The sequence below is a fragment of the Myotis lucifugus genome, unplaced genomic scaffold (assembly GCF_000147115.1).
Source record: "Myotis lucifugus unplaced genomic scaffold, Myoluc2.0 scaffold_1853, whole genome shotgun sequence".
Taxonomy (NCBI): domain Eukaryota; kingdom Metazoa; phylum Chordata; class Mammalia; order Chiroptera; family Vespertilionidae; genus Myotis; species Myotis lucifugus.
This window is the reverse complement of record NW_005872901.1, coordinates 4,475-14,801: the sequence shown is the minus strand read 5'-3', so window position 1 is coordinate 14,801 and position 10,327 is coordinate 4,475. Positions and strand designations below refer to the sequence as shown.

Below are 10,327 nucleotides of genomic sequence, written 5' to 3'. Positions count from 1 at the left end.
CCAGGTAGTGACAGGACACAAAGGGGGTGGGCATAGAGCTGGGAGAGTGTCGATGAGTGGGTTCCTGTTGGACTTTTAGGAACTCGAGGTTTGGGGAGTCTGGGGAGCAGTTGGGTGTATGCACGTCGCACACACGTAGGCTGTGTCCATTTTCTTGTACATGTGCATGCCAGTCAGGTGTGTACATGTTGGACATGTACATCAGTCTGATGTACACGTGACACCAATCGGGTGTATACATTTTCTGGTCCATGTACATGTCTGTGGAGTGTGCCCATCACCGTGTGGCTGTGCATGGAGTTCTGGGGGTTTTAAGATTGGGGGTGGGGGTGGGGGTGGGCGTAGAAATGTGAGAGAAATCCTTTAGGGCGGGTAGTGGGGATGGTGGGCTGCCTGCGGGTGGACATCAGGCAGCAGCAGCAGCAGTGCTGTCAGGAGAACGGGGAGAAGGCGTGTCGCTGGGAAAGTGCAGGGGTCCCGGGGAGGGAAGAGGCACGGACGTCTGAGCCTCGTTAGTCCTTGAGGACCTTCCTCCCACTCGGGCATCTCCAGGGCAGCACCTTCCCCAGAACCGGCTGCACGAGCCGACGAGCAGTCCTTGCCTCTCCGTGCATTGGTTGCAAACGGGTGAATTTCCCTGTAGGTGTGGCTACCTCATCCTATTCACTTTCTTATTGTTCTTTTGAATTAACTTGGAAATTCGATGTTGTTTGGCATCTATTCCTTTGTAAAAATTCTTTATTGTTTTTCTTACAGGGGGCAGGTGATAAACATGAGATACCTGGAGTATTTCGAGAAAATTCTTCATTTTATTAAAGACAGAATTCTAATTTATCACGGGTAAACCTTTACATTCTTTTTCCTAGTGATGGATTGATTTCACATCTTTGTTATGTTTGTGAAACTTGAAAACAGCCTATTGACGGAGTAAACAAAGTGTATTAAATGTTTACATCGTGTTTGGAATCATGAAGCCTTTCATAGTGACTTGTCAACCTGCTTCTTCATAACTTAACAGACTCCACAGACCTCAATATTGTGGCTTTCCTAGTCCCTTCTCAAAGGCAGGATGCTCCTTTATAAGGGACTCCAGCCTTAGTATCCATTCTCCTCACCAGAGAGGAAGGGAGATGTAAAGACATAGTTATAACAGTGAACAGAACGCTGGAGAAAAAAAATTCTGAATGAGTCATTGTCACCAAGTAAATATAAAATTGATATAAAAACCTAGCAGGGAAATAAAAAATTAATAAGAAACAACAACACCAACCTAGCAGGTACTTCTGTGTGAGCAAAGAAAAAGCATTTGCTTCTAACTTCAGAGTTGGAGTCGGCGAGTGAGGTTTCATGGCCACACAGGATGCTCGTCCAATCTGCTTCTCCGTTTCCTTCATTCTCATCTGTGGGCTAAACGTGTTCGGATTAACCTTCCTATTACTTAGAAACTTTCGCTGTGGCCCAGCGAGAGGTAACCACACAATTACTACGTTTCTGTGTTGATTTTAGTCCCATCTCTCTCTCTCTTTTAGTGCCAATAACCCCAAAGGCTTGTTGGAGGTGAGGGAAGCCCTGGAGAAGGTGCACAAAGTGGAAGACCTGCTTCCGATCATGAAGGTAAGTTTACCCTCAGGTCCGCGCACACCTTCGGGAAGAAGTAAAGCTGCAGCCTTCTTGGAGTCGCTAAACGCCATGTGTATTAATATTACGCTGTCAGTGTCGTCAAGTTTATAAAGTGCGCTGCCCGAAAACCCTCACATACCCACGCTGCGTAATAACCAAAATAAAGTGAAACTCAGGCATCGCTCTCAGGCATAGAAGCAGGTCTGTGAGGAAGCAGTCGATGTGGGAGACAGAAGGAACCTTAAAGATACACGCAGGTGAATCCTGCTTCAGGCATGTGGTGACTCGCGTCTCATGAGCGACGCTGCCATGGGTGACAAGGTTCTCTGAAACGGTAAACCACGCTCCGGAAAGTTCCAGACAGTGCATGGTACACCGCTTCCTCAGTGTATGTGCTGCTGGCAATCCTGGAAAATTCCGTGCATATTAAAACTTAACAAGCATTTAGTGCGTAAGCGTAACGGAGTCCCAGGCCTCGGTCATTTCTAAGTTATAACTGGGTTCTCGTCTCCGGGAAAGTCCAGAGGGGCATCGGGTAGTCTTGGCTCCCACCCACCTCATCGCTGTGGCCACCAAACGCCCCATGAATTCCCCAAATGCCCCCCAGAGGCGGAACGGCTCCACGAGGGCTGCTGGGATGCACCACTCAGAACACTGGCCGCCTCTGCCTGTAACCTCTAGTTCCCGGGGGAGTTCTAGGCAGGACACACACAGTCAGCTTAGGGAGGTTTTAATATGTCAGACGTGTGTCGGTTTAAAGAGGAAGCGTGCTGGGCGCAGTGGCTCAGTGCAGCCGAGAGGGAGCAGCTGGCGGGATCCCTGGAACATCCTGGCCCGTGATCTGCCGAGTCGGTGTGGGTCCAAGTTCCCAGTTGCAAATGTCACTGGGAACACTTTCCAGAACAATCAGACGCGCTCGGGAAGCGCGCAGCACGGGCACGGTGTTGCTCTGAGTTCAGGTGTCGGTACAGCTCTTCCGATCAGAGTTGCTGCTGATGACGAGCATAGAAGCCACCCAAACCCAAAGCAGCTCCAAGAGTGAGCGGCGCCCTGACCGGTCCCAGAGCCGGGAGCCTGCAGTTCTCTGTGGCCTCATACGGGGTGCGAGCTGGGCCCGGACTCTGTGCTGGGGCCTGTGCTCCGTCACTGCTGGCTGGTCTGTGTGTCTGGGACCTCGGTGATCTCCTGGGAACACGGGCGTCGAGTCCGCCCTGCACAGCGGCGGGTGGGGGTTGACAGTGACTTGTACACGAGTAACGTGAACTTTCTTTCCCCCGAAAGCAGTTCAATACTAAGACGAAGGATGGGTTCACGGTGAACACCAAGGTCCCCAGCCTCAAGGACCAAGGGAAGGAGTACGATGGCTTCACCATCACCATCACCGGCGACAAGTACGTGCTCGGCCGGGTGGGACCGTCGCCAGTGCAGAGTGGGCTGTGCTCTGTGCCGGTTGCCACGGAGACTCCACAGGGTTATCCCTGTCCCCTGACATGAAACAAGGCCACCTGTGGCCATCACCAGTCATCTTTTCACATGACAGCCATAGTGTTAACACGGCAGATGACTCCTCACTGTGCTGGTGTAACAGCCTTCTCGGTGCTGAGGGTGATGTCTCAGGTGGCAGTGCCCCTCTGGGTTCTGGAAGTTCTTTGTGGGGAAGGCTTTCACTAATAAGACGAACAGAGCTGAGAGACTGGCAGACGGAAGGCCATTCCAAGTTCTTCTAATGCAGGTGTTAATGTATTACAAGAACAGCGCCTGGTGTACAACACAGATAAAAATAAAAAAATAGAATACGCAGATAAGCACAGATTAACAAATACAAACCCTGAAGTTCTTTTCTTTAGAAACCGATTATGTTGTGCATATTGCTTTACTATCCTCACCATTGCTTTATAGCATGTCCCATGTCCTGAGCATGAGTAATAATTGCTTAGTGTTCCGTTTTATGGGAGTTGTCATTTCCCCACTACTTTTTTTGTTATTGACTGTTTAGGGGATGTCCTATTTTTTCACGCTCAGTAGCCCCAAAGGGGCGTTTTTATTAACTATTAGAGGCCTGGTGCACAGACTTGAGCACATTGAAAGGGAATTAATTAAAAGGTGGCAGGCCTGGCGGGACTGGGCAAGACGGGCCTGACATCCCCTAGAGCCACCCTCCCTCGGTCCCTCCCCGGCCGGCCTCACCTGGGGCGTGCTGGGGCTCAAAGGGCATCTGCAGAGTGAGTGGGGTCCCTCCGGCAAGGGGGGCCCCTTGACCTGGCCTTCGGGGAACGGGCCGAAATCAGCTCTCCAACATCCCCCAAGCGGTCCCGGAGTGCGAGAGGACACTCTGCAAAGTTGCTGTCCCTCAGTGGCTCCTGCGTTGAGCATCTGCCCCCTGGTGCTCAGTGCACGTCATACCCGGTCGCTGGTCAGCTGGTCGCTTAGCCTTTTATATATATAGATTCTAAAATCCAGACTTCACCCGCAGCCTCGGGTCCCTGGAATAGCATCTCAGATCCTAGTAGTTTGTGCCTCACTTCTGCCCCCTCCCTCAAACACCTGCGGTGGCAAATGACATCCTCCCAGACCTGGCCTGGAGCTGCGCCTGCAGCAGAGGCTTAACGAAAGGAGAGGAGACTGGTGTCCCAGAGCTTTCTGAGGCCCTGCACCCCGGTCACACCGGGGTGGCCGTTTCTGGACGTTTAAACCCACACTCTGCCCCGTATAGCTATTTCCCCCTGTATTCGCTTAAGCTCCTAGAATAAGTGCATATGGTTAGACCCGCAACTTCCGGATTGTGAGAAAACGGCATCCCATGGCCCATCCCTCACCCGTGTGGTCAGAAAGATGGGGTGGCCCATCCCTCATTCGTGTGGTCAGAAAGGCGGGGTGGCCCATCCCTCACCCGTGTGGTTGGAAGTCGGGGTCCGATCCTGCGGGGCCTGTGCCACGTCAGCGTGCCATTTGCTTCCTTTCTGACTCTGTTTGGCTCTGGGTTGTAGCGCCCAGGCCTCTGACTCGCGTTCTTGTATTTTTAGGGTTGGCAACATACTATTTTCTGTGGAAACTCAGACCACAGAAGAAAGGACGCAGTTATATCACGCGGAAATCGACGCCCTCTACAAAGACCTGACAGCCAAGGGGAAAGTGCTCATTCTCTCGTCGGAGTTCGGGGTGGGTGTGCGTCCCTCTCGTCCACGCTGCCCGAGCTTCTCTGTAAACGTTAAGCCTCTGCCCTCTCATTGGGATGATGCATTTTATGCTTGAAACCAGCTTTCACAGTCCTGTACGTATTTTAGATGTGCTTATCGAGACGGCGCCCATATTTAGTAACTGCAGTCACTGGGGAGGGGGAAATGAATGTATATTTACTATATTATCATACATTTGGCCCCTGATGAAAGTGACCTCTTCTGGTCTGTGACCTTGTCCCTCCATTGCCCACCCCAACGCAAGGTGGGCTCCCCGGAGGCAGGATCTGGCCTGTCCCCTGCATGTCTGCGCTGTCCCTGGGCTGAGAGTCTGAGGACTCCATCCACGTCCTGGAACGGGTGCCTGTGGCCCCACGAAGGCACCTTCTTTCTCTCGCAGTTTTAATTACTTCTAATAATTAAGCATCTAAGTTTTATACATAATTAAGCATATTTACCACCTAAATCTCTGTGCAGAGGGGGGCTTACCAGAATCTTGAGGTAGGGAGGCTTGTCAAAAGCATAATCGATACTAATAAGTGCTTTATGTTCATCTCAATGTGTATTCTGACCTTGCAAATAGCATTAAAGGAGGTAGAGATTTGTATGCTTATCAGAAACGTTTGCAGTTGTAAAAACAGCTGGGAAGGTAGGCTCTAGACTGGACTGTGCACCCTTCTGTTAGCAAAACTACAGGAGAGCACCCGGTGTCAGGAGCGGGAGCAGGCTGCTGGGGAGGAGTGAGATGACCCTGTTCCCAGTGTGTTCTGTCACCTGATAAAGACTCAGTCTGTCATTGGTGTGTAAGCTCACGGGCATGTGTCTTTTTTTCCTAGGAGGCTGACGCTGTTTGCAACTTAATCTTATCCTTAGTTTATTACTTTTATAATTTAATGCCACTCTCTCGAGGATCCAGGTGAGTGCTGTCCTATACTTTAAAAGGTTTCACATGGAAAAACATGTTCTTTTTTTTTGCTTACACTTCCCTCTGTGGGTGTGGGTACAGAAGTAACCCCAGTCAAAGACCAGAAGCCTGCCTTTTGGTTTTTTCAAAGTCCACCCCCACATTATGTCCTTGATCTACCACATCATCAAAAATAATTACGCGAGAGTTCTGATGTGTGCTGGAGTGCTATGGCTCGGGGCTCATTCGTTCCACGAAGGTGTATTGAAGGCCTACTGTGTGCAGGCTTCGTGCTCCTTGTACCTTAATTTTCATATTCGCCCACACTGTTACCCCACCCTCGTCTCTCTCCCCCAAATTTCGGCCATTAATTGACCTGTAACCCTAATGTTTTATACTTTTGAGCCACCCACCATTCTCTACTGCTTTTACCCGTGAATAAATTCTGGCGCATGAACCCTTCAGGGGTTTAGATGTCAGTAACAAGGGAGGTGTCTGTAGGGTGCCCAGTGCTGCGTGCATGTCGCTGGCATGTGCTGTTAGCACCTGTCTGTAGGGTGCCCGGGCCAGGCCCCATCCTGCCTTGTCCCCTCCCTCCCTCTCTGCCCTCGGAACCTCTGAGGGTCCTGCCCCACTGCCTCCCACCTTTCCTCGCATCCTCAAGTCCCCCCGGGCCGCTCCCTCCTGCTGTGCCAGCCCAGGCCCTGCCGCCTCCTCCGCCTCCTGCGCCTGCCGTGCCCTCTGTGGGGTCCTCCCTGGTAGGGGAGCCCCGGCGACTCCTGTCCCAGGGGCCCGCTCTCCCCGCTTAGTTATCTGCGTCCTGAGCCACCTGGGTCGCCTGGCGCGGGCACACGCTCGGGCGTCACAAAGATGAGAGAATCAGGAGGGAGTGTGTTCGGTGCCAGGAAGGAGACGGACACAACGTATCGCTTTTCAAACCCGCTGGTGGCACTGGAGAGCGAGTTCTGTTATTCTCCTCTGAAGGCCAGTTTTTAATGCTTAAGCGATAGGATTAACCTGGATCTACCAAGTATGTTGTCGATACGGATGTGACAGCCAAGCCACATGAAGCTGTTAAATATAAACAGACATATTTTCTAATCCATTGTCCCCAGGAATCGAAAACCTAAGTGGGAAGAAGCGTCCTAATTAAAAGAAGGCTTCTGTTCCTCAGAAAAAGATATTCTCGGTCACATTGACCCTTGCATTTTACATTGTGGATCCTTTTGTAGTAGTAAGTTAGTCTGTACCTTTTAAACCAAATGAAAGCAACCTTACGTTCAATGTTCAGAGGCTTCTTAAGAGAAAGAAAATGTCATCTTTTACGACGGGAAGCCCGGTGAGCTGGGGAACTGACCTGTGCTTCCTTTAAACAGTGTGATCGCGTACTCGGTGATCGTGGGGGTGCTGATGGCCAGCGGCAAGGAAGTGGCTGGGAAGATCCCCAAGGGCAAGGTAGGCGCCGGGCCCGGGGAGGATGGCCGTTCCCGCCGGGCTGTGGCTTGTGAAGACCCGTGAGGGACCAGGTGTCCCAGGGAGAGCCGCGCCTCATGTCTCACCCGCTCCCTAACGCTCCTTCTCTCTCAGCTGGTGGACTTTGAAGCCATGACAGCCCCTGGTTCCGAGGCCTTCAGCAAAGTAGCCAAAAGCTGGATGAACTTGAAAAGGTCAGTCCTCGCGGGGTCTGCAGAGGGTGTTGAGCTGACGGGAGAGAAGGGGCCGTCACTCCCGGGGCTGCTGCCGCTGAGGGGCTGGGACTCGCTCGATTCCCAAGTTCCTCTCACACAGTGAGCGTGCAGGGCAGCTGGTCTGCGGTCCTGGAAGACCCCTTCAAGGGCGAGTGTGTGGGTGACAATAATGAATACAGACGCTGTGAAAGGAAGTTACAAACGTCTTTATTATTTGTGTAACCAGACAGCCAGCTCTCGTGGCTCATGTACCGCTCACCCCCGCCCCTCCGGTTCTGTGCTCAGGAGCGAGTGGACACTGAGTTGATCCTGTGCAGCCGTGGCCCGTACAGTGGCGCTTGCACGGCTCTCGGTTCTGAGCAGGTGGGCGTTGTCCTCACCGAGGCGACACGCGTGTGCGTCAGTGAACAGTGCCGACGCCACGCGATCGGCCGCCTCCGCCCCTCCTGGCTCTGCTCTGCGGAAACCGCAGGGGAGTGGGTTTGGGAGGAAACCGCTCGCAGATGCCTCGACCGTCAGCAAAGATTAAACCAGCTCCCTCTGGCCACACTCACCCTGCCCCTTCTCCACGTTTTCCCATGGTAACCTCCACGTGGCGCCTTGCACATCTACAGGCCACGGCGGCCACTCTGCCAGCCGGGCCATGGTCCCGGCTGTGAGACGGAGCCCCTGTCTGCGGACACTCTGGTTCCGTCTGTGCATCCGTTAGCCTTGCCACGCGTGTCTAGCAGCCCCACGTTCTTCCGGGATATCTTTGTTTCGGGTTTCCTGCTCCACACAGGTGCCCACCAGTGGGACGTGTGCACCTCACAGTCAGGTGCAAATCAGTTTTAATATTTTTCCCAAAGACTCGGATTGAACTTCTGAGCAGCTCATCGCATGAGCCTCTGGTGCCGCGGTGCCTAGGAGGGTGTGTTCCGCTCCCAGCTCCGTGTTTTTGTACTAACTGTCATTACATCTGTGGGCTGTTGGAAAGTGGGTGTCACAGTAGGAAGGAAGACAGCATAAGCTCTGCCTTTTTTGTAAAATTGTGTGACTGCTCACACCCCTCCTGTGTTTTTCCTCTTCAGCATTTCGCCTGCTTACAAGGCCCTGCCCTCCGTGTCGGAGACGTTCCCCACGCTGCGGTCCATGATCGAGGTGCTGAACGCCGACTCCTCGCCGCGCTGCCTGCAGCAGCTCTAGCCGCGCTGCGGGGTTGGCACAGTAAAGGGCGGACTCGTGCTTCTTAAGTTATTTTTTAAAACGTGGAATTACAAAGAAATTAGGTCCTTTATTACTTTTGATACCAATTTTTGATAGGAATTGAATACTTGAAATCGTTCTCTTTACTTTCGGAACCAGAACAGAAATCATGAGAGGTTTGGGGGAGGGAAGGCGAGTGTACTAGCCGGTGGCTTGTGGCTTCCGCTTAAAAGTCCTACAGCTCCTCCCTTACAGCAAAAACGTTTACTTCACAACCAAAAACTAATAATGAAAAGGAACAGAACCAGCTGCAGCGGGAGTGTTTGCCTCCCTGTCCAGGTCTGCGTTTTCCCAAGGCTTTTTTTTTTTTTATGCACATCTTGCCGGGCGTCTGGCTCCGACTCCTGTGACCTCACGTGCCGGCTCTCCCTGAGGCTTCCGTGGGGGTGCCAGCCGTCAGCGCAGCGCGGAGCCCGCAGCCGGGAGCTCGGCGTTGAATGGTGCGGACGGTTTTTGCCAGCGACCGAAACACTGAATTATCGAACCATGTTTTTTTTTTTCCTCTTTGTTGGGAAAAATAAACAGGGGTGATTTCTCTGAATCACTGGTGTTAGACACTGGATCACGTATGCTTTTATTTTGTGAACGAGTTTCACTTCAGGCATAAGAGCATTCAGAAAAGTACTGATGATTTTTTGCAGACAGGGTACATGACCGTGAGTGAAATGGGCTCATTAAACTTGCCATTTCCAACTCGTCTTCCTTTTCTTGATTTTGGTTGAAGAGTGAACCTCTTCCCTGTGTTCTGTTCCTAGTGTCTGTGTTGGCTGCGCTCATGGTAGACAGGTGTCGCTGCTTTTCACGTTGCAGGCGAGGGAGCTGAGGCGCAGGGAGTCCTGACTGTCCAAGGTCACCAGCTGCTGAGGGGGGTGGGGGCCCGGATTCCAGCTGGTCCTCTGACCCCAGGGCCTGCCCATCGTAGTCTGTGGACCCACGACTCCATTCTCAGGCGCTTAGACTCAGAGGAAGCGTAGCGCCGTCCACGGGAGCCTCTGTGTGTCTGTCCGTGTCTTGCGCTCAAGTCCTGACCCAGCGGGTCTGTCCATCTGGTCTGTGCCCTGAGGCCTGGAAGCCCAGAGGGCCGCCTCCCCTGCTCTGCAGGACGCAAAGCACGAGGTTAGAGCGGGGAGGAACATTTTTTGTTTTGTCTTTACTTTTTCCTCTTTTTGCTTTTTACCTCCAAGTCAAATCCTTCCATTTTATCCAGGACTTTTCCTCACTTTATCACCAGCCCTTTGAGCTTTTAAATCCCGAGAGACCCATTTGTCACTTGGTGAAATGGTCCGAATAAGTGAGCTGCCTTTCTGAGAGATGACACTTTCTAAACCCCGTTTGCATGTTTGAGGCTCCTTCCCTCCCCTTTCTCTGCTTTGCCTCGTGTCCTCGGAGTCCCCAGCGACCTCACGGACAGCGGGTTAGAAATCACAAGAGGCAGGACGGCGGGTTCATGAAAGAGCAAGTCTGGAAGGTCCGTGCATGAGAATCATGAGTGTTGGGAATCACATCTGTAGCCCCAAACATCTGCAGCCCCCACTCGGGTGTGGCCGCCCTATGCCAGGATGTTCTAGAAACCTCTAGGATGCTCTAGAAACCGCTAGGATGCTCTGGGAGCCGCCAGGATGCTCTAGAGACCGCTAGGATGCTCTGGGAGCCGCCAGGATGCTCTAGAAACCGCTAGGATGCTCTGGGAGCTG

General features: G+C 52.4%; 1 protein-coding gene across 1 annotated transcript in view; it reads left to right on the top strand.

Moving 5' to 3' along the window:
- Positions 1–9,330, top strand: part of LOC102442550 (tetratricopeptide repeat protein 13-like) — a gene marked incomplete at its 5' end in the record, with an annotated part of 36,730 nt that extends 27,400 nt beyond the window's left edge. The window contains 8 exons of the mRNA XM_023748817.1: positions 757–840; positions 1,530–1,614; positions 2,905–3,011; positions 4,644–4,779; positions 5,633–5,712; positions 7,077–7,155; positions 7,288–7,367; positions 8,459–9,330. Coding sequence (XP_023604585.1) covers positions 757–840; positions 1,530–1,614; positions 2,905–3,011; positions 4,644–4,779; positions 5,633–5,712; positions 7,077–7,155; positions 7,288–7,367; positions 8,459–8,573 — 766 coding nt within the window. The remainder of the gene's footprint in view (positions 1–756; positions 841–1,529; positions 1,615–2,904; positions 3,012–4,643; positions 4,780–5,632; positions 5,713–7,076; positions 7,156–7,287; positions 7,368–8,458) is intronic.
- Positions 9,331–10,327: the final 997 nt, after the last annotated feature.